Raw genomic sequence first — 24,419 nt, forward strand, 5'->3', positions numbered from 1 at the left:
TACAGGAGTCTGTCTTGGATGACCCTTAATTTGTTACTCTTCACTGGCTGGCCTGGTTGGGCCCTGTCATAATTTGCAGACGTAGGAGGAGCCAATTTTGGGTAAATATCAATCTGGCTGTATGAAGAGGAAGGATTCAGGGATTCTTTTATTTGTATGGTCCACTATGCTGAGACACTACTAACTTAGGTCTTCTTTGTCCTTTTTTTTTCTTTTCTTCTCTCTCCCCTCTCTCTATCTTCTTTCTGGGCCACAAATATTCTATGTAAATTCTTGACTATTCTACTAATGACCTTAAACCCTTTTTTGTTTTCTTGGTTAAGTTTTCTTTTGTAAGCATCAAAATTGGATTTTGTGTCTATTTATACCTGTGCATGCTGTCTAATGATGTAGGATTAACATTTCAACCTGTGACTTGCTCAATAGTTTTTAGGGATTCAAATGCTGCTTTGCCTTCTTGGTTTGGTTTTTGCATAACATTGCGAATGTGGATGGTCTATTCGTGCTATAAGTGGAGTTAGTAATGTAAATTCTGTTTTGCAGTCTCATCCTAGCCAAGTCATCTACCGTAAAATGTTGAACATTGTATGCTAGAGGTTCCTAGTTATAGGTTAATCTTATTTGTCTAGATTTTAGGTCCTTAGTGTATTGTTGTTTTTACTTCAACTTCATTGACCAAACAAGGCCATGAAGCCTCCCGCAGCCAGCCCCGGATGGTTTGATATGGCTGACTGGTAGGCAGGGATAACAGGAGGGGGGGGGCTTCCCTGGTTTGACCTGCATCAATTCAAGGATGAGGCATGATTCACTAAGGGCCTGTTTAGTTACATGAATCTAGAGATTCGAAATCTCTGGATTCACAAATTGGAGGTTTATGCATGTTTGGTTGTGTGAATCCCTTGTATTAATGAAATTTAGAGATTTACCTTTTTACACGTGAATCTGTAGACTTATGGGTATGAGGTGAAATCTAGAGATTTCATCACTATTATAAAAGCGTTAAATATTGAACCATGATTTCATAAATATTTTTTTAGGATGAATCTATAGATTTCATTCCATAGACTCAGGCTAACCAAATAGTTAATTTTATGAACCATGACTCTATAGGTTTGAAATCTATAAATTTGAAATTTCTAAAGTTTTGAAATCTTAGACTCAAGTAACCAAAAAGGCCCTAAAATTGTTAACAAGCGGGGGTTTAGGGCAGCCCCTGTAGGACTGCTACTGCAGCTTGACAATTGAACATGATGAGTAGCTTGCAAACCCGTAGAGATCTGGCCGAAAGGATTCCATCCGGTATATCCTAAAGTTCAACAAACATGGTGAACTCCTACATGGTGTTGCCTATGCAGCAATAAAAAATCCTCTAGATCCCAAAGAAGACACCTGCAACCTCCCTTGCCGTCATCCTTGCTCCGAGCAAACCTTCATGCTCATCATGTAACTTAGCAATGGACTTCCATATGGTAATGTTTTAAGTTCAACCAACATCGTGAACTCTTACCTGTTGTTCCCTTCTACCACCAAATCATTCATCATGTCTTTTGCTTGGAACCTGTTTCACTCTTCCTCCCCCTCCCTCCCTTGGCCCCCCATGGTTTGAGTCACATTCCCTATCACTCCCTTACCCTTTGAAGAGTCCTTAATTTAGCTCTTCCCACCTAGGCTTTCTTTATCACCCGTCACATCCCTGTGAATCCTAACTGCATCCTTTGTTGGAGTGGTACTGAGGACATCAAGCATTTGTTCTTTTCTTGCCCTTTCTCTAGTTCTCTTTGGAGGAAAGCCTTTGCCTACATTTGGCCCGGCTCTTGTCGCTCATTTGGGTTTGATCATGACTGGTCTTGGATATTGAGTAACTTATCAGGTATTTCTATTTATGACTGGATTGGTAGGCTTGTCTTTGATGCCAGGTCCACTATCTGTGGTGGGAGCATAATCTCAGGCGTTGGACTTCCAAATCTCACTCTCTTGATTCGATTTGAAATGTTATTTACTTTGATGTATCCTCTAAGATTATTTCTATTCCTCATTCTCTAGTTGTTGATTCTCCAAGGAATATGTTCATTGTTGTTTTCTAGGGGCTCAACTCTCAATTCCGTCATTCTCTCTGATCCTTCCCAGTTTGGATCTTTCTTGTAGTTTGGTGTTTCATTCCTTTTATTAAATTATTTATTTATCCAAAAAAAATAAAAAATGCCCTTTGATCCCAAAGAAGGCACCCGCACCCTCCCTTGCCATCATTCTTGCTCCAAGCAAACCTTTGAGGGGATTGTTGTTTTCATATTAGTGTCGCCCATATTCCCTTTCTTGATCACTTTTAACACAAAAGAACTAGCTTAACATCAGTTTACATGTTATTTTATTTCAAGATTTCTCCAAAAGTAACTCTAAGATAATTAGGTTGAAGTAGTGAGATTGAATTCCCAACCCTAATATAAAACTACGAGTTCCAAAATATAAATGCAGCTATTTACATAATCAGTTTATAATGGTGATCACAGAATGGTGCCTGACGCAGATTTGGTTTGTTTAAAATGTTGGAGAATGCCAAGGTGAACCATTCACCCTAAACGTCTTTTTCTTGGCAATTTTAGCGAACCATGCCTCTTCCGTGAATTGATGCAGGTCAAAACAGAGTGGGATGTCTCTGCTCTTCCTCCACCTCCATTAAGGTACAGATTCTGCACCACCATTTCTTATGGTTATCTTAATTTGATAAATGGATGACGGAAAAATGTGTTTCTACTTTAAGGAAGCTGGCACAGCAGAGATAAGGTTCTATGGCCTTGTTTGATCAGTGAAGTGAAAACAACAATACATTAATGACCTAAAATCTAGACAAATAAAATTAATCTATGACTAAAGAACCTCTAGTATACGACGTTCAAGATTTTTAGTATAGATTGCAAAACGGAATTTACATAACTAACTCCACTTCTAGCTTGGATAGAACATCCATATCCACAATGTAAGAAAGTCAGAACCAAAAGAAGAAGGCAAACCAACATATGAATCCCTAAAAATTATTGAGCAAGTTAGGTGGAAATGTTATCCTCTATCATTAGAAAGCAAGCTAAGATATAAATAGACACAACATCCAGGACGATACCTGCAAAAGAAAATATTAAAATAGAAAACGAAAAGGGGTTTGAGGTCATTAGTAGGATGGTTGGAAAAAAATTTCAATGAGGGAGAGAGTATCTGAATTTTTACATTTTCAGAATTTTCTTAAGAAAAAAATCTTATTTTTAGATTGAACACTTGTTATAAATTTAACCATGTGATTAAAACAATCAACTGGAAAGTATTATATATACCATCAGCACCTTCTTTTTTTTTTAAGGCCAAATAGTGAATTCTATTAAGGCCTCAGCACAAACTTTAGAGGAGAGAAAAGAAGAGTCCATAATAAACCTGGGAGGGACATGCCACCAGGTCCTAAAAAGTGATAACAAAAATATTGGTTTAGGAAAATTACAAAATTTTTGGTTTAGGAAAATTCTGAAAACGTAGAAATTCAGATATTTTTCTCCTTCATTAAAAAGTGGATTTGATTTTAGATTTAAAAAAAATTCACTTTTGAATGAAGGAGAGAAGGAGAGAGAATATTTGAATTTCTATATTTTCAGAATTTTTCTAAACAAAGAATTTCATTACATTGTTACTGGTGTTTTTTTAATACTGGAAATAAAATACTCGACTCTGAAATGGTGATAAGTATGGATCTTTATCACTGAACCAACTTTGCATTGGCTTCAAAAATAAATTTTATATTTTTACCAAAAAAAAAATAATAAATTTTATTTTTAGATTGAACAAATGTCATGAATCCAACTTTAAATATTTCAATTTTTTCCTTCTGTTGGTAGACAATCTATACTTGACATTCCAGTGTGGCAGTGTTGTCCTTGATCACTAATTTAGAATAATTTTGGTATAAGTGAAAGATATTTGCGTTTCCAGTTGGATGGTTTTATACCACCTGGGTATGAGTAAAGCTCGGACAATTGGGTTTGAACTTTGAAGCGAAAAATAGGTTGCACAGGGGGAGAGAGAGAGAGAGAGAGAGAGCAGTACAAAATTTACAAATGAAATACACTAATTAGACGAATAAAACTAGTCAGTAAGACACAAACTACAACACCCTTCATGACTGTTGAAAGAGAAAGAGACAGTACATCACCCTCCATTTAAAGCCCTTTTGGAATGAAAAATCCATCATCTTAAGTAATTGATTTACCCCAAACTCAAAAAGAGAAATAAGGAACACTTCAATTTGTAGGCCACCTTGTTTGTGTTCATAAATCATAACCCAGACAGGAAATTGGCGTTCAAAGAAGAACAAGATCTCAATTTGACCATCATAAGCTACTCAGAATGTGACTTAAAATAGCAGCATCGTTTTCTGTTTACAACCATCAAAGAGGAGCGATCACCTATTCTGATTTTCCTTCTGGGTTTTTTATTTGCATCCGATGTACAACATCACTGCCTTTCAAACTTTGAATTCCTTTTTCTCCATTAAAATAAGCCCTAAGCCCTGCTGAACCTTCGACTGCAATGTAGGAAAAGCGGATGAACAACAAACTCGATCAATCGTTGCAATTCCTTCAAATTTTCCATTTCTCAAGAATTATACGCCAGCTGCCCATTGCATCGCTCTCAGCCATCTGCGGCGAAGATCGAATCGACGAGAATGAAGTCGATGAACCGAAACACGACGAAATCGACGAAGAAGAAGAAGGAGAAGAAACCGAATCATGAGACGAAGAGATCGTCTTCCCCGTCGACGTCGAACACCTAGACAGAGTTTCAGAGTCGGAGGAGTAATCCACTTCCGTCTCCTCTGCCTCTTCGTTTCTCTTTCTTCTCACTCCTTCGCGTCAGTATCGGCGAGAAGCAACCTGGTAAAACGTTACTCACCTCCTTGGAGCTTGACCAGTCTAATCGATCACGATTGGTCCGTGTTCGAACTGATTTGGATCGAAATCTTGATGCTGTCTCGCCGCCGGTAGAGTTGTTTCCGGCACCGGCCGGTGGTGGCGTAAGGGCTGGTGCTAATGGCCCAGTGGATGAGGGTTGGTTCTGGTGTACAAGCTTGGGAACACCAGGTTCGATCTCCCACAAGAATGGCACAGCTCCTGCTCGCTTGAACGAATCATCGATCACCATTATAACTGAACTGAAATCACTAACTCTGGCTTTGCACGATTCTTCAATTAATAGCAAGAAAACTCCGAAGAAGAGAGAAAGAGAGAAAGAGAGAGAGAGAGAGGAATACAGGTGTAACGGCAAAACGAGAATGATGCTTGCCGTGAGACGAGGCGTTCAACTACTTATTCCAATTTCAAACCCGTTGTGGTTGACTTTGATGGCCTGTGCTGTGGGTCATAATCAGATTTGCCTAATCTTGGTTCAATCTGGTTTGGTTTTTTTGGTCAGGTCAAACCAGTTTTACAATAATACACAATTCATGGGTAAATTGTTTAGTAGGATGTCTTGTATTATGCATAAGTAGTTTCTTGCTCTCCACGGTAACAAAAAGAGCAAGCAGATGGTAGCACTTTGTAAGGGCTGGACGGGAGATTTTAAACCGGTCACGCGAAACCCGTGGTGAAAACCAAGACAGACGAGATCACCCCAAAAAGGACGAGTTATGGGAATGGGGAAATCCGAGACAAAAGCACATTGCACACACAAAAACGCGATCAAATAGTTTTTTAGTGAATCCACATTTCTTCCTCACCAAACATCTAATTTTTATTATAACTCCATGATTTGAAATCTCGTATTTGGACTCATGCCAACGGCCCTAAGGGAGTTTTGTTGAATTATGTTAAATTTTTTGCGGTTGTGAATTTGTTTTGATTATGTTTTTTTTTTTGTGGCATGGACTAATCTATGTGTTGACATGGGACTACTAATGTCGCCCATTATAATTATTTTAGGACATGGTTTGGCTCGATTTTGTACAGTTTGGACCAAGTCTGGGTTTTAGGGAATGGAACCAGTTGGCATATCCGGCTCAAATTCAATCCGGTCTGGTTAACCGCCACTGTTCCACGGCTTAATTTCTAAAATTCTGGTACATGATCATCCGGATTATTGTTTATTAACTAACTTCTTCCGTTCTGCTTCTGCCCCAAAAAAAGGTATTCAATACCTAACCCTTTGTCATTATCATCAGTGGTTTTTTAACTAACTGCGCCACAGAAAGAGGGGGTTGGGTGATGGAATTTTTTTATTTATTATTTTTTATCTATGGGTCCTACATGATTTGTGGTGGTAAAGCCGTTGGGGAACACAAAGTACTCCCCGGACAGGGTGATGATCCGAATTCAAAAAAAAGGACTAGAAATAATTTCTTAGTACGTACGTGTAGCTTTTAGCATGACTAATATTTAATTATTTTTTAAAATATATGGTTTTTTTTTTTATGGGTGATATTTAAATAAATGGGACTATTAAACTAGGTAGGTGAACATTTGCACTACGTGCACAGCACAAAAACAAGTACATTTTATTATATAAGGTAGTCAGATGGTTCTCTTGTTATAAAAATATTATTTAAAATACCAAATAATAGCCATCTTTGTCTCAAGTGTTGATGGTCTTTTGAAGCTTTGTGAATTTTTTAAGGTTCAGGTGACAAAAATGGTTTTTTATGATTGCAAATTAACAAGTGCCCGTGTTTTGTCCATGTGATCGATTTTTTATGTATAATATTTTCATGTAATGCACTTCTCAAATATTGACATCTTAATATATATATTATTTATTTCATGGTTCGGTTGATTTAGGTTCAGATTGGGTTCATGCAATGTACCTCAAGAATATTGGCATCTCTGACTAAAAGGGAAAAAAATATACATATATATAGTCGCACCTAAGAATTTGTCGATTTTGCTTATTGGGGCAATCCTAGAAGTCTCAGCCTTAGCTCATCTTGCAAGCTGAATGGCACCTAACATTTTGTAACAGTTTCAAGTTCTTGAGGCCATGTTGGATTCTGACTCAGGATGTTTTCCATTCGCATCAGACGCTCCAAAGACGGTATCATAACTTATTGATGTTCGATTTCATACGTGGAATAAAAAACTACTGAAACAATGGTGGCCTCCTGATATTGTCAACAGAATTTTAGAGATTTCCTTACCAGTCACATTACAACAGGACAAACTAGTCTGGCACTAGACCTCGTGAAGGATTTTTTCAGTCAAGTTAGCTTACAGATTGATCACCATTCCTTCATCTAGTATTGTCACCCTCCCAAATATTTGGAAGAGTTTTTGGAAGGTACCCCTCTCGCCACATGTGAAACACTTTCTTTGAAAGGTATTATACCAAAAACTGCCTACTTCTTCACTTCTCATCCAAGAGAGGCTGCCTATGCTCCAATTTTTGTCTCACTGTGGAGAAGGTCAAATAACTCCAAATCACATTTTCGTTACTTGTCCCCTTGCATGTGTTGTTTGGGAGGCTCGACACTTCCCTACAATGACTCGGCATGGTACTCTTGTGGAGAAAGTCAAAACCCTGATTCACCAATAGCATGATGACCCGTTGACAGAAGGGTCAACTACCACCCTTATAGTGTTATGGCTTTTGTGGAAAGCCTATAATAGTCTCATTGAAACACACGGGTCCCTCACCATCTCAAGTAACCTTTCAACTCTGGAAAGGTCTTCAATTCTACAGACAGTGAAACTAGAAAAATCTACTTCACAGTACATCACCATCATGAATAAAATGGGAAGCACCACACCTCCCGTGCGTCAAGTTGAATGTGGATGGATCATTATTCAAAGACCGCAGGGCAACAAACTACAGCGGTATTGCTCGAGATCATCGAGGCTGCATGCTCTTCTGTTTTGGAAGAGGAACTAGAGTCCCAAGACATTCTCACTATAGAAGCTATGGCAATACGTCAAGCCTTACAGTGGGCATGCGATTTTCATCTTATTGACATTAAAGTAGAAACTAATAATCAAGCCATATTTTACACCTTGCAACACCACCCACATGAAGCTTTTTGGAAGATATTCCCAATTCTCATGGATATTCTACAACTCAAGGCTTCATTTGTCTCACTCACATTCCGCAATATATACCATGAAGCTAAGATAGTATAAGGAGCATCGAACCTGTGAATTCTTTACTAAGAGGTGTTATTACTGACTGAGCAACTCTTTGATTGTGAATTCTTGAATTTTTGACACTTGAGAACATGGGCACGATTGAGATCCCTGAGACACAGGATGTGATCCCAAGTTCCCAACCTTACTCTTGTCGACCGGTCGCAGCCAATGACAGTCATCAAAAACGCATCGGGCCCCGCTGGAGGGTGACTCGATTACATCTACGGGTTTGATGAATGTGGGGGCCCAGCAAGGTGTACCATCTTCATACGAGTTATGGGTGAGCCTCTGGATACCTGAACCGTCCACCTTGGCTGTGAAGATTTCACCGTAGGGCCCAAAATGATGAGGATTTGATATTGGCTCTGCTGACACGCCCACATAGTCTGATGTAAACACGATGCTCTTCCCATCAGGGCTGAACCAAGGATGATTGGTCCGACCACTCTCACCACTGTGAACCACCTTCTTAAGACCGGTTCCATTTGGGCGTATCGCATAAATAGCAAAGCTATCTACACCCGGATTATCCCTATCCGATGCAAAGGCAATCCATTCACCATCTGGAGACCAAGTGCACATCGTGTCCGTCCATGGCCCTTCTGTAAGCCTGCGAAGCCCACATTTCTCTCCTCCATCAGCATCCATGACATAAAGGTTCTTGTAACCCGACCGGCCCGACCGGAAAACAACCCACTTCCCATCAGGCGATGGTGATGGAAACGCATTGTTTTTACCCCCAACCGTTAGTTTCTTGTACGGAGCATAAACCGTTTCGCCACTTTTATTCTCCTCATCAACGGCAACAGATACTACATCGACGTCTGTGCTTTCTTCAGCGAAAATGGGCCCAATGCTGGTGTAGACAATTCCTCTACGCTTCCAGTCCCAAGCAGTGGAGAAGGCGGTGCCAGGTAGAACTTGCCGCTTGCCGGAGCCGTCGCGATTCACCACGTAAAGGCCGGGGAAACCCACATAAGCAATTCTTTCCCCGTCAGGTGAGAAGGAAGGGAACGATCCATCAATCCTGAACAGAGATAGACCCTTTACTGGGCTTTGCAGATTTTCAAGCAAAAGAGGACCACTTGTTCCTCTGCATCTATGATAGCCAACAAGAGAAGAATCAGGAGAGATGAATGGGTTGTAATGGTGAGAATTCGGCGAGACCCTCCGAGTCAATTCCCTGAACTCGTTTCTCACCAGATCGAATACCTCAATATGCCGGAAATCAGAGCTGGGTCTCCTCGTTGCAACAGCGATGAAGCTCTTATTACTCGGCGAAGCAGCAGGAGTGAAAGCATGGAGACCCGGTGGAGTAACTCGCTCAATCACCACAAACTCGGTCTGGATTCCTTTCAGCCGAGGCAGATTAGCTCTGAAAACACTCCACCAACCGTCCTCACTTTTGCGATGGAAAAACGGAGTGAAATCATCGATCCAACAAGGCCAACCGCCATGATCGACCAATTTAGTCCTCTCGGAACCATCTTGAGTCTTGAAAACGTAGATATCCGTGTTGAGCTCTTCAACTTCTCCTCCCCATCGCTTCTCCCCAGATGAAGCCACAGCAGTCCAAACACCAGAAGGAGAAACAGAAGGGCTGAAATCAGCGATGCCATTAGGGGTTAACCTTCGAGTCTCACCTGTTAAGATATTGGTTGAGTAAACAGCAGCCCAACTTTTCCTGGGTACCCCAGAATTTTCATGGGTCGACACATAGATAAGATTCTCCCCTGCAATTGAAGGTCGATCTTTCATTGAGATTTTGGTATTACTCTGTTTTGGGTTGAACAGAGGAACCTGGATTCTAGACGGGCTTTCAATAGCCGATCTTCTATTGAGGTTGAAGTCGATGGAGTCAACATAAGCATCGAGATAGATGTTGGAGAACCCATGTCTCTCTGTGACATAGAGAAGAAGTTGCAGAGGTGGTGAAGGAGTGGGATCTAGGGGTGAGGTTTGATTAGGAAGGAGTAGAGAAAGAATTGAAGAAGTGGGAAAGGGGAAGTAGCCATTGAAATTCACAGATTGACCATCTGTGAGTAGAATCTCATTGTCTTCCTCTGGTGGGTGAGACGTCTGAAGGCTGAAGATGTCAAAAGCGTAATTTGCTCTATCCTGAGTAGTGAAGACTATGGTGGTACTGTTACTGATATCCTCTGCTCTTGCAGAGAATACGATGAAGAGATGAAAGAGAAGCCAGAGAAATGAACTCATCTTCCGGTTCTGATGCTTATGGGAGGGTCTTTTCTGTGGTTGATTGAAGGTAAAAAAAGGATATAGTTAACAGTATTTTGTTCAGTGGCTCATAAATGCTCCGATTTGCAGGTAAATAATCCAGAACCCAAACGACAATAATTTAGATTTAGATCATGATGATCTAGCCATGGTGTCGTTTGTAGATGCAGCCAAAGGATGGAATCTTGCATATTTATTCCTCATTGTACGGATCAACCATGCGCCATTGGAAGAGAATAAAGGAACAGGATTCATCTTGGCAATCTTCTGAGCCTTGATTTTTTGGGGTCCAAAGTTCAACATTTCATTCATACTTGATGGTGATCCACTATTTGATCTTTGTATTTGTGGTGCTTTTCATGGATGTTCTAGTAATCTTTAATTATACTTGTTGGTGCCCCAATCGTTCGTCCTTAGATATTCTATTAGCCCGGAGAGTGGAGGTTAGTGTTATATCCGACGATCTAGTTAGAAATCCGACTAAGGAAGGCAAGAAAGTAATGAACAATGATAATACGAATAGTGATAATTCTATTCAGCGCACCTTTCTCTCGTGCTCCTTTACCTTTTTATAGACTTTCTATGCATGAGTTCGAGTGAGACTCAAACCCTAATTAGGTTGTGATCGACTCTTAGTCATTGAGTCCTACTCAGATTCAAGTAGTTGAAGAATCCTATTACTTCGGCTAGGATCTTATCCGGACCTACCTTGTTATTCGACCCTTAGTATTTCTTCAACCGACCTTTGCTTGGTCGGTTTAGCTTGATCGACTGGTCTCCATCGGTTCAAACCAATCGATTGATCTAGGTCGGTTTGAGCTCCAAACGGACTGGTTTACTTTATTCTTTCCTTATCATAAGCCCCCCAATCTCTGTAGTTCGAACATTCTCTTGTTCGTGCTTTAGAGATTTTATTGGTCGAACATCTACATAATTCCGACTAGCTTGACTTGTCTTCTGGGAGGTGATTTGTGAGGTGTTATGAAGCCGTATCACGACAAACTACGCTTTGCGTCCGTAATGATACGCACGACTTTTGGCATGTTCCTCTTTTTTGACACGTGGTCCTTGTAATAATGACCCTTTTTGTTTTCAAAAAATTGAGAAACTCAACCGTTTTTATATCTAGGTCTTCAACGTTGGATTAGCATCTTCGGAATGGTCCTTGTGTAAGATCGTTAGATCTAGATAGCCTTCCAACCATTAGATTCAGGTCTTTTCAGATTCTCCTTTTGCATCCATTAGATTTGGAATTTTTTTTTTTTTTAGGAAGTATATAAGTCTGACCTTTCCTCTTTCATTTCACTTTTTACTGTGCTTGCGTTTGTGGAGAAGACGAAGGTTGCAGGATTTTTAGAACTTCATTTCAGACTTCACGAAGGCTTTGTTCTGTGATTCCTTTTGCAAGTGAGTTCCCTTTCGTTCCACAGATCTTCTTATGATATTTGTTTTCTGTTTTGTGCTATATTCTGAGCGTATTTCCTTTTTCCTTTTCTCTGGTCTCTGCTTGTCGTTTTTTTTTTTTTATGTCACTGTAACCATAGCTTAGTGATGGGTGTTAAAACGAAAGCTGTTAGACCTTCTAAGCCTTCTTCTAGTCGTTCATCTTCTGAGCAAGAAACTGTTCAACCAGGAGACGATGACGTTTGTTCCTCTGGGTATAGTGATACTGAGAGTGGTACCTCTGTTGATCCGAGCTTGTCTCCTGGTACCCGTCCGAACTTCCTTAGTGATGATGAGATTAGGTCTTTAAGTATTCGAGCTCGGTTTAGCACCAATAGAACCAGATGGTTAAACAAACTTTCTTCTTCCGAGCTTGATTTTGAAAGAACCCGACCTAGGACTTCCGAACATGTGGATTTTGATCCTAGCAGTTCGGGTCCTAGCTTCTATCCTTCCGAGCTCACTGAGAGCGATCTGGAACTTGTCCGAGCTAGGTATGCTATCCCTGATAATTTTGTGATCAGGGTCCCAGCTTTTCATGAACGTGCTCACTTGCCTCCTCTGGGTGAATATGCTGTGTATCAGGATGCCTTTGTTAGTGGTTTTAGGCTTCCCGTACACCCAGTTTTTGTTGAAACTCTCAATCATTTCGGAATGTGCCCAGGAATGTTAGCGCCAAATAGTTGGCGTAACAATACTAATCATTTTAGATATACTATTAGGGAGATGTAATTAGTGTTTGAGTAAAATAACTTTATCGAACCACTTTTTTCCTTTATTTTTGATAAAAGAGTTCTACTGAAATCCTACTGAGATGGCACAAAATCAACAATTCAAAGTAAGAGACCTTAAATTCCTTGGGGGCCGTCCTTGAGACGTGTATTTTGTTCCCTTATGTGGGTGTTGGTGTTTATTTGGTGCTGTCTTTATTGTTTTTTTTCTAAGGGTTATTGGGCTTGACCCATCCCTTAGCTTGGATGACCCTGTCTATAGCATGTTCGACAGTTTGGTCAATTTCTGTTCCGTAGATCGGTTTGATCTTTGTGTTTTCATGCTTTCTTTTATGTCTGTATTTTTCCTTTATTTGTGTGTTTATTTTCTTCTTTCAGTGAATGAAGTGATGTTTACAAAAAAAAAAAAAAAATTCCCTGGGCGGGGGGATTCCATTATGTAATACCTCATGTCTAATATGTCCACAGATAAGATAGACAAAAAAATGGGTGCTTATTTAATCTGAACATGTGATAGAAGATCCAGAACCGGGCTACCCGCAAACCCGACCCACAATTACCAGTACCAAACTGGAGCTTCCTGTATGTTTCCTTTTTCACATGTGACGGTGGACATTGCAAGCGGCCTCCCATGGCGTCGGGAGCAAATGACGTCAGTGAGAGAGAAAGCCTTAACCAGCAAGAAATCGAAGCTGACAAAGAAACACGGGGGAACCCAAGCTATCATCTTGGATGTCAATCGGGAGGCGGGCATTGGTCCTCACTCGTCATCACTAAGAAGACTCTAGAAGGAATGATCGGATCTTCTGAAGGAAAGAGGAAATACCAAGTCGAAGAAGAATCCAGAATGCCAGAAAAGCAGAAACAAGGTTGATCATAGCGATATCAGGGTTACAAAACTGACGGAATATCCCAATTCATCTGACCCTATTATTATGCCTGTTCATCGCCCATTTGTTCATTTCTTGGTTTTCCTTCTCTTCTCTTCTTCTCAGCAGTTAACCTCGCCGTTATCCTTAGCTATTCAATCTAGGGCATCTGCTTGTTCGTCTTCGTCGATCCCTGAAGATCAGAAGCTCGAGTATATGTTTCTCGAGTTAAAAGGACGGAGCTTTAGTAGTAATCTTAAGATCATTGTCTGTTACAGTCTTCGCTATATAACCCATTTCTTTGTAAATCAGTGGCTGCGTCGAATTCGACTTTTCAATTTTCGATTTAAACCATTTGAAACTTGAACATCTTCTCAAATTTCACTTTCGTTTTTCTGATCTTCGTTGTTTATCACTTTTGTTCTTGTCCTTTTTGCTGTGAATTGCGAAATGAACTTCTTTCGACCGCCGTCGTTATGTCGATTTCTTCCCGCTATTTCCTCGCTGAGATGGATAGCGTGTCAGGCATTTTCGTTTCTGCGATGGTCGTTTCTGCGATGGCCAAGTCTTGATGGGTTTATGAGCTTTCTGGTGTTGGTGCTCTTATGCACGATGTTTGTGGAGATGCGCTTCATACCTTCCAAATCCATGTGTCCTACGTTTCGCGTTGGGGATCGGATCATCGCCGAGATGGTAAAGTGTTTACTCGCTACTGACCTTCTAATGTAATGAAATGTCTTATTGATAAATTACAACCCTTTGTTGCAAAATTTCCTTTTGATGATACTGACATTGAGTTCATTTGGAGTTTTGAACTTTGTATACTGAATTTTTTTACTCACTGTATTCCTGCTAGACTACTTGAAGCAGTAATTAGGAATTAGAATCTTTTATGGTATGGCAACTAAGAAAGAGTCTTGTTAATGGTAAAATAGGTTTTCATATGTCTAACATTGATCCTATGTTGTAAAAGCGCAGCCTGCGCTGCTACATTGGGCAGCTTGTCTACTTCGCTTGAAGCATAGATATATTCATGTAAACCTAGAAATAGATTCGACATTGTGGAACTTAATTCTCCAGACAACCACCTTCTAACTTGATTTTATTTTGGTTTAAGAAGCAGACTCTGGAGAAGTTCAATTATCCTCAAAGATGCATTGCTTTTCTAGGAGTTGTAGGGAATTTTAAGTCTGTTTATCTGTTTTCAACCATACCATTAATGTTACCATAATCCTGTGGGGGTGGGTTTAACATGAAACTGCCTCTACTTTGGAAATTAAGAATTACAAGGTTTAATAATTATCACAGGTCTAAAATGTCAGTATCCTGTGCTTGAGTCCCTTCAGGCACTGGACCTCATAATTTAGCAGCTTTTGACGTGCTCTAACTTCATGATTATATATCAGTGTGGACGAGCTCTATCTTCATGATTATATATCAGTGTGTGCTTATTTGGCAGGATCCAATCTTCCTTCAAAGTCCATATTATTGCCAATGTTTTCTCAGTTGCCTAGCCCACCTTCTTTGTAGTGGCCAACCTTCCAGGTTATTGTGCCTGAATCTTCGCTGAAGGGGCCTGGCTGAAGAAAGAATGTTTCCCTAATTGTACTTATACCGAGGATAGCCAACTTGACAGAGTATTTTTGGTCTGTATTTCTGTAGAGGAAGTATCAAATGAAAAAGATAACCATGGAGCAGTGGAATTCTAAACCTCCGACAAATGAAACAATTTGTGGTCCCTAATGAGGAAAAAAAGGAGATTTTCACAGTTTTTGATATAGGGAATTTGAAATTCCACAGCTTCCTCTCTATCTCAGGAAAAACTTTCGGCAGATGACTACTTTGCTTGCTAGTTATTTAAAGTTTTTTATATATAGGAAGTTTGAAATTCCACAGCTTCCTCTCTATCTCAGGAAAAACTTTCGACAGATGACTACTTTGCTTGCTTGTTATTTAAAGTTTTTGATATATAGGAGTTTGAAATTCCACAGCTTCCTCTCTATCTCAGGAAAAACTTTCAACAGATGAGTACTTTGCTTGCTTGTGATTTAAACCCCCCCCCCCCCCCCAAAAAAAAAAAAAAAAAATCCTCCAACAGGATAGTTTACCTGTAACTGACTTGGAAACGATTTTCGGCTAAATGTGGCTGGAGTCTAAATGAGGCATTAGAGAAATGCAGTATTCCGTGCTTTCTATTTTCTTGATGAGTACTGATGATCAGTATCTTAACATGTTCTAAAGCAGTCAAACTAGATTCTGATTTCTATATTTCTCTTCAGGCATCATATTACTTCAAGAGCCCTGCTGTAGATGATATTGTCCTTTTTTCAGCACCAAAAAAGTTGCAGGTCTGTGTTACTGGAATAAATAATCCATGTTCTTCTGTCATTGCATACTACAACTTCATTTAACTTTTGTTGCCTTTCCTGTCTCTCCCCATAGGATAGGGGATTTAGGAAAGAAGATGTTTTCATCAAAAGAGTCATTGCAAAAGCTGGTGACTTAGTTGAGGTATTGCTCTATTCTTTTGTTTCAAGGAGGAACTCCAGGTCCCCTGGCGGCCCTCTTATGTTTTATGAAAATATAAGGAGATAGTAAGGACAGGAGAAAAAAGGAGAGAAAGAGGGGGGGTCCTGGGGGGGGGGGGGGGGAGTGTGGAAAAGGCTGTTTTAATCCTTACACTCAAGTGAAATTACCACTCTATATTAATACATATGGATTATTATTTGCCTTTATACGCCGATTCTTTTCAAATGAATATTGAACATTTTCAATTTTCTAAGTGTCAGATTGTGCAGTGGTGGGCAAGCAGATATTTAATGATCTTGTTTTAATGGGTGTGGATCACTCTCTAAAAACTTGCGGTTCTTTCTATTTCTTCTTGGTCTGCCACATTGAAGCATAATGGCAAAACTCTCTCCTTTTTTGAGACTTGGTGACTATCAACCATATCTAAGTAGGGTTGCCATTGATTAGAAATTTTGATCCATGTAATGATTCCTCTTTTCTTTTCTTTATCATTTTTTTTTTGGGGAGGGGGATCCTTACTAATGTGTCGCACTATAATGCACTCTTTCCAATGTTTAGCTTGCTGACATTTGTGGTCATGTTTTAATTGATGCAGATTCATAATGGGTTACTTCATATCAATGGGATTGCCCGTTATGAAGATTTCATAGCAGAATCTCCAAAGTACAAATTGAGTGCTACTGTATGTTCATTCATCTGGTGTCTCTTTTTCTTTTTTGTGGTACATACAGTTTCGGGAAAAGGAAGGGCACACTGCTGGGGATACATTTCCTCTCATGAAGCCTGACCTCTTATTGCCCTTCCCCATTAACTATATGGCCATCCCCTGTCTATATGAACTGAGACACACTTCCTTTTCCTTCCCTCTCCCCACTTTGGGTTGGTAATGGCATGTGAGGTGTCGATTAACCACTGGCAGTGTGTTGGTCTGTTCCCTTAACATCATGCCTTCTTCCATTTCTGAGCACTCATCTACCAGTAGAGTGTTATAGAACAATATTATGGGGGTAGGAACTACCCAGTAGACTCCATGTTGACATCTGGAAGCTCTATGAAGTCATTGTCATCTGAAATTGTCACAAATGTCTGTGTTTTCCTTTATTTGCAGCACGTACCTCCACATCATGTTTTTGTGTTGGGTGACAACCGAAACAACAGCTATGACTCTCATGTTTGGTTAGTTTTTTTTTTTTCTTTTGCAAATCATCCTCTTTTTTAGGAAGCCCCTGTTATCCGGTGATATTTTTCCCGAGCAAAGAACTAGAGGGAGGCTGGTTTACATCTGGTCTAATATTTGATGATTTGAATTGGTTACAGGGGTCCTCTTCCTGTTAAAAATATCATTGGAAGATACATCATGCGTTTCAGACCATGAAATTGATCCTTGGAGATATTGGGGGCGGCTGGTTACTGCAACAAGCTTTTCTCGGCTCTTTTCTGGTGTCCATGAGGTTTTGATGGCACTGACATTTCTAATGCATCCAGTTCTTTCTTGAGCAATCCTGCATGGATGTTGGTTGAAAAAGTCGTTCGATTGCTATTCAGGGCCTCTGTTAAGTTCTCTTTGAAAAGCCAAGGAGGTAGTTCTCTCCTCCATTTCCCTTGGCCCAAGCTTGCTTGTTGATGGCTGTCCCACCTGGGTCGGGTTGTACTACAGGTGATTCTTCATCGAGTAGGAATCAATGTATATCAATCCTGTACGCAAACAAATTTCAGGTTGCAGCCAGACTGACATGGGTTGAGCTTTATTTATCTGACTTTGATTTGAATATGCATGTCAACTCTGTGCTTGTTCCAGTGGTAAAGATTTCTCGGTTGAGAATTTCACCCCATGAGGTCAACAATAACCCCTTGGAAGTTAATAGGGCTTTCACTACATCGTCTAAGAGTAAGCTCTCAGTATTAATTTAGATCTCCATACTCTCGATCCTTGAAGGGGTGTGTGTTTTCTATTCGATCTACAATGCAGCTTGTGTGTCAGAATCCATATTTTCGGTCCCGGGATTTTGTATTCTCTACTGAAATATAGACTCAGTTTTTGTCCACTAATCATAATTTGTGCAGGTTTCTCAAGAGCTTTAATTTTTGAACTTATGAACATAATGGCCTTCGAATAACCAAGTATTACTATACTTGTATTCAACGTTTCCCAGTCACTTGGAAATGGGAAAATCAGTAGAACTTATACAAGCCTTTCAGGCCTGGATTAGCTTTTCATTCCTGTTTTTCCTAGGTCAATAAATCAATGGGAGTCTATTTTGTCGTATGGCCCATCCACAAGGCCATGCACAACGTTACCCTAGAAGTAGCATTTAGAGCCAAAAGTTGGAAGCCACACCGAGTGCCTAAGCCAGCAGTAAATTAGTTGAGTAAGTTTTTGCAGGCCAAAATTGATGAAATGATATTTCAATAATAATATGAATAACAGATTACAAGTATTTATAGGGGAATTGAGATCACCGTGTGCGGTTGATTTCTCCTTTACAAAAACCATGTTTGCACCCTCCTTGATCTTTCTAGAAATAATCTCAACAGCTCAGTCCTTGCTGCCTTAGATACTCTCAGAAAGCTTGACAATCCTACATCTCGGTTGTAATCAAATGGCTGGGGCAATTTCTTCTATGGAGATGAGAAATTTCACGAACCTCCAAGAGCTTATGGTACAACAAAATAATCCATCATGTACCATCCCTTCAATTCTGGGTGTTGCTGCACAATCCTGTTCGTCCCTTCAGCCGGTTAAACCTGCACAGATGAGCTCGACCGTGGAGGTCGAGTTTTCAACTCCGACGATCTAGTTAGAAATCCGACTAAGGAAGGCAAGAAAGTAATGAACAATAATAATACGAATAGTGATAATTCTATTCAGCGTACCTTTCTCTTGTGCTCCCTTACCTTTTTATAGATTTTCTATGTATGAGTTTGAGTGAGACTCAAACCCTAGTTAGGTTGTGATCTGACTCTTAGTCATTGAGTCCTACCAAACACGAGTAGTTGAGTCGTGCTGAACACGTTTCTTTGGCTAGAATCTTATTCGATTTACCTTGTTATTCGACCTTTGTGCTTATTCGACTAACCTTGACTTGGTCGGTCTAACGTGATCCGAGCTGGTCGACTAGGCTTAAACCGAGCGGTTTGATTCCGATCTGGTCAAACGGGCTTAAACGACCGGTTTAAGCATTTATTATTTCCTTATCATAAGCCCCCCAGTCTCGAAGTCCGAGCTTTATTTAGTTCGGGCTTTAGAGATTTGATGACCGACTATGACAAGATTTCCGACCGGTGTTACTTGAGTTATATTCACGGATTCTGGTTTATGGGACATTATCCGACAGGGTATTGCGCCGTTAAAGGGGAAGAGGGAGGAGGAAGAGGAAGGGGAAGAGAGAGAAAAAAAGGAAAAGAAAAAAGAGGAAAGGAAGAGAGGAGGGGAAAGGAGAAGGAGAGGGAAGAGGAAGAAGAAGAAAGATAGGAAGGGGGGGGAAAAAGGAAGAAGAAGAGGAAAGAGGGAGAAGAGGAGGGGGGAAAAGAAGGGAGGGAGAGAGAGAAAGAAAGAGGAGAGAAGAAGGGGAAGAAGGAAAGAGGGACAAGGGAAAAAAAGGGGGAACAGAAAAGAGAAAGGGCAAAGAAAGGAAGGGAGGGGGGACAGGGAAGGACAGGGGGCAAGGAGGGGAAGTAGGGGGGCAAGGACAGGCGACCAGAGGGGGGAAGGAAGGGGAAGGCAGGGCGGCCAAGGACAGGGCGACCAGAGGGGGGAAGGACAGGGGCCAAGGAGGGAAGAGGGGGAAGGAAGGGGCAAGGAAGGGCGGCAAGGAGGGGCAAGGACAGGGGACAGAGGGGGGAAGGACAGGGGCCAAGTGCAGGGGGCCAAGGACAGGGGCAAGGACAGGGGCAAGGACTAGGGGGAAGGCAGGGGGCAAGGAAGGGCGGCCAAGGCAGGGGGCAAGGACAGGGGACCAGAGGGGGGAAGGAAGGGGAAAGACAGGGGGAAGGACAGGGGAAGAGGGGGGAAGGAAGGGGCCAAGGAGGGGGAAAGAAGGGCGACAGAGGGGGGGGGGCCAAGGACAGGGGAAGGAAGGGGAACGGAAGCAGGAGGAAGAGGCTAGAAGCCAGGCACGAAGCCAGGCACACCGAAGAGGAACCGAAGAGGAAGGGGACGAAAGAGGAAGAAGAAAAAAAGGGAAGGGGGAACCTAAGACGGGAGAAGAAGGAGAGGCACAACGAGAGAGGCGGAGGGGGGAAGAACCAAGGGGAGAACAGGAAAAAAAGGGTCAGCACACAAGCCAGGGGAGGGGGGCAAAGTCCAAGAAGGAAAAGGGAAAAAGGAGAAAGAGAGAGAAACAAGAAGAGCCAAGGAAAGGACGAAGGAAAGGGAAGGAGAGGCCAAGGAGCAGGGCGGCCAAGGAAAGGGCTGGGAGAGAGAGAAAGGAGGGGAAGAGGAGAGGGAGGGGAGAGGAGAAGTAGAGACGAAAGAGGAGCAAGCTACGCACCAAACCAGGGACAAGAAAGGAGAGGAGAGAACGAGCAGAAGGAAGAGAGGAGCCAAAAGAACTTGCTGAGAGAATTTCCAAGGAGGGAATGAGCCATACGAACGATGAATGCAGAACTCAAAAGGAAAAAAGTATAAAGGGGAAGAAATATAAGCACAAAGAAGATCGAAAAAGAAATAAGATAAGAAATCGATATAGAGTCATCTCGAAGAAGGGAAACACTTGAAGGATCTGCGAGAAGAGAAACGAAAAAAAAAGGAAAACCGATAGACCAATAAGAGAGTAAGACAAAGAAAAAGATCTTCAGGGAAATCCAAGAGAAAAATAACTGCCATATATGGGGAGGGGGAGGCCCAAGCGAGTACAATATATCACCACCGGTCAGGGGAGGGAGTGAGGAAGCCAAAAGACAAAGGATGATTGAGCAAAGAATATCTGGGAGGATATGATAGCAACAAAAGGGAAGAAGCAAAGAACATCGAACCAAAGCCCCAAGCAAAGGTGAAGGAGTGCAAGGAAGAACGATGAATCAGGGGGCACGATGAGATAATAAAGTCCCAACCAAGGGAAGTGATAGAACGCATGTCAACAGGAGAAGGAGGCGGGGAGCGGGGAGCAGAACCCACCCGCGATTGGAGGAGCGAAGAGGGAAAACAACTCGGCCAAGAGGGGAAGAGAGAAGAGGACGAAGAAAAGGGGAGCGGAGAGAAGGTACCGAGGTCCCGAGAAAAAAGACCTGGCAGCAAGAAAAGGATCAGGCGCAACAGGAGACGCGAGGGGGTTACGGAAACCAGCGACAGCAGGAAGTGCAAATGGGATTGCAATGGGACTGCCAGATGAAAATGTCAAGCCAGAAAGAAACAAGCAAGAAACAGCGCACAGCAAAACACAGGGAGGGTGTCGTCTCTCTGTTCTGGCGAGAGAGAACGATAGAGGGCAAGGAGAGTACAAGAGGGGAGACAGAGGGACGAGGAGAGAACAGGCGGCAACAGGACATCACACCCAAGAGCTGAAGCTCAAGTGCGAGAGCAGGAGAGCGCGCAGCGGTACACAGTCGTGCCATGAAGCCTCTCAGCCAATCCCGCGGTGTCATAGTTGCCTCATCACACGTTACCGCACTCCTAAGGATATTATGGATGCAGCCGTTTTCCCTGACCTCGCTCAGAGTGCTTTTCAATAACGAAGGTTGAGATTTATTGGCTTTCAACATCTGTAGAAGGCCATAGGGCGATGTAAACAAGTGGAGGATGTAAGCCCCTTCCGAGGAAGCAGCTCTAGATGAATGCGGCAGCAGCAAAGAGAAAAATAGTTAAGACTTAAGAGCGCCTGTGTTTTTGGAACCAAGGGATATAGATGGCTGGAGTCGAGTCAAAGGGCTGAACAACCAACATCGTCTCTTGGGACCAAAAAACAGCCTTCTCGTCTTCTCCAAGGAGTTGAAGCAGCGAACGAGAGGCTTCTCCAAGGAGTTGAAGCAGCGAACCGAGAGCAGGGGAAGAACCAAAGGCACTCCCGATTATGAATTTAACCATGAATCGAGGCCAGATCTTACTGAAATCTGCCATAAGAAGGCAAGAATGATGCTTAAACGAGTTGTTCCTCAACTTGAGGAATACTTTAACATCCTTCTCAGCTCTGAAAGTCTTTCCCGCGATCTGCAAGTGAGTGAAGATCAGCAACGGTTATCCCTCGTCATCTTCACCGCTGGCAGCAACTGGGTTTGACGATATATCACCACCCAAGTGCAAGACCCGATAGATCGAGGCTTGGATACTCTGGCAGTACTGCAACGAATCAAGGATTTGCCCATCTCGAGTCATCATTGGGAGAGATAGACCGATTAGGCGATTCTCCCCTTCGTTCCAGCGGAGACATGCTTCGGACTTGCTAATATACCCTCCAGCACGACAGAACGGCCAGCATGCATCAGATGGCTGGGCATTGTCTTTGGGCTTGTTAGTATTGGAAGTTAGTGCTTCAGCCAAAAGTCTGCAGATCACTTATTGTAGATGCTTCAGCCAAAAGACAAAAATAAAGAATCCTTATCATGAATTCACGTTATTGTCAGTATGTGACTTGCTTGGCAAAAAGACATAAAGAATGGTTATCATCAATCTCAATTAGTAACCATTGTAAATTTGTCATCTCTTTAAGTAATTGTATATAAACAATAGAGAATTCAATGTGACAATGACATTTGATGATGCAAATTAACCTTGTCTTTAGTGTAACTTTTGCAAAACTGATGCAGTTACCCAACATATTGGTCGATTCTCAGAAATCTTAAAGGAAATTTGAAGACAATATTACCTCATAAGGGAATTTGATCACCTCATTATTATTTAGAGGGTTGATTTAGCGTTGATCTGATGACAATGATTTTGATCAAGATTCAAGAGGGCAATTGTTGAAATGTTGCCAGGAAACGCAGAGAGAGCCGACGGGAGGCGAGTAACCCACGACTAGTAAAACCGACAAGGAAGGCAAGAAAGAAGAACAATAAAAAGAAAGGATAACAAACGACCTCGGCCCTTACCTTTTATAGATTTTCATGTAGAGTGAGGAGACTCAAACCAGTAGGTGGATCGACCTAGTATGAGTCCACTAAACACGAGAGTTGAGTCGGAGAACGTTCTTGGCTAGAATCTTATTGATTTACCTTGTTATTCACCTTTGTGCTTATTCGACTAACCTTGACTGGTCGGCTAACGGATCCGAGTGGTGACTAGGCTTAAACCGAGCGGTTTGATTCCGATCGGTCAAACGGGCTTAAACAGAGGTTTAAGCTTATTTATTATTTCCTTATCACTGGGTAACTTGAAAAGTTTCATTTATTTATAGCTGTTGAAAAATCTGTTATCTGGATCCATTCCACCTGAACTTGGGAGGTGGGATTCGACTCCTTTTTCAGCTTGATTTGCTCGAAAACATTTCAACAGGTTAAAAACATAATGGCCTTGAAATAACAAGAAGAGATGCTTTTTAACTCCAAAAAAGCCAGCTACAATGCAAACATAACTATTTTTAGTTCGTTAGTGATCTGTAGGTATCTGGCGTTATCCATTTTACCGTATTTGATAGGAATCTTACAGGCTAATGAATCAATTTACCAAAAAAAAAAAAAAAAGACATACATAAGTACAATGGTGGGTTGATTTATAAATTTTCTCCACTCACTGCTATACAGGTATTCAAGCAACCTTTCTTTCCAATCACTTGGAAACGGCAAAATCAGGTAGACTTATACAAGTCATTCATTCGGGCATCTCTCTAATTTCAAACTTTGGGTGCCAGTCGGCTTCTTCTATGATGGATGGGCCAAGGCCAAGGCCAAGGCCAAGCCACTTAAATAGATAAGGGGAGACTTGACAAGTAAATCCCCTAGACCACGGTGCATTGATTGACCACTTGTATGTTACTTTCATGGTCCCCCACCATAGACCCACTTTCCTGGTAGTTTTTCTACACCTCTCATTGGACCATTGATCCATCCATCCATCAATCACGTATAGCCTGAAGAAGGACGGGTCTTTTTAATTGGGTTCAACTTCAGCAATGTGCTATCAATGGTCAATATCGAAATATCAACCGAGACGGACGGTCAAGATCAAAATCTCGATCAAGATTTCAAATAATTGACCAATGAAGAAAATAAACTCCCTTTGCTAAAAATCACTCCTAGCAACGAACAAGAATCGGCCATGACCATCTGCCCAACCAACACGGGAAACCAGGGACCGGGCCCCCCACACAGAGCCAGGAAAGGTCAGGAGAGGACAAATAAGCTACCCAACAAAACAAATAAGGCCTGGAAATTGGATTCAACAAGCGATGCTTTGAGTCTTTAACTACAGAAAAGGTAGCTACCATGCAAAAATAACTATTTATTTTGAATCGTTAGATCGAGATCTGTCCTTTCCTCATGAACCTCATATCAAAAAAGAAAAGAAAAAAAAGTCAATTACATGGGTAACA

At 41.5% G+C, this 24,419-nt stretch overlaps 2 protein-coding genes across 3 annotated transcripts; one reads left to right on the forward strand and one right to left on the reverse strand.

Annotated features, from left to right (window-relative positions):
- Positions 1-7,786: 7,786 nt before the first annotated feature.
- Positions 7,787-10,643, reverse strand: LOC149009371 (uncharacterized). The gene has a single exon (XM_089161192.1). The coding sequence runs from the start codon at positions 10,359-10,361 to the stop codon at positions 8,178-8,180; it is 2,184 nt and encodes a 727-aa protein (XP_089017318.1). The 5' UTR covers positions 10,362-10,643; the 3' UTR covers positions 7,787-8,177.
- A 2,524-nt stretch (positions 10,644-13,167) lies between these two features.
- Positions 13,168-18,617, forward strand: LOC149009372 (chloroplast processing peptidase-like). Of its 2 annotated transcripts, XM_089163748.1 has the most exons (6): positions 13,168-14,118; positions 15,705-15,773; positions 15,868-15,936; positions 16,550-16,636; positions 17,063-17,130; positions 17,272-18,615. In XM_089163748.1, exons 1-6 carry the CDS (start codon positions 13,876-13,878, stop codon positions 17,327-17,329), a joined length of 594 nt encoding a protein of 197 aa, XP_089019874.1. In that variant the 5' UTR covers positions 13,168-13,875; the 3' UTR covers positions 17,330-18,615. The 2 variants fall into 2 exon arrangements, with proteins under 2 accessions (XP_089019874.1, XP_089019875.1); XM_089163749.1 differs by lacking the exon at positions 16,550-16,636 and having other exon boundaries at positions 17,272-18,617.
- The last annotated feature ends 5,802 nt before the right edge of the window (positions 18,618-24,419 follow it).

Source organism: Hakea prostrata, chromosome 7 (genome assembly GCF_041222555.1).
Source record: "Hakea prostrata isolate BN-2017 chromosome 7, UWA_Hpros_2, whole genome shotgun sequence".
Lineage (NCBI taxonomy): Eukaryota > Viridiplantae > Streptophyta > Magnoliopsida > Proteales > Proteaceae > Hakea > Hakea prostrata.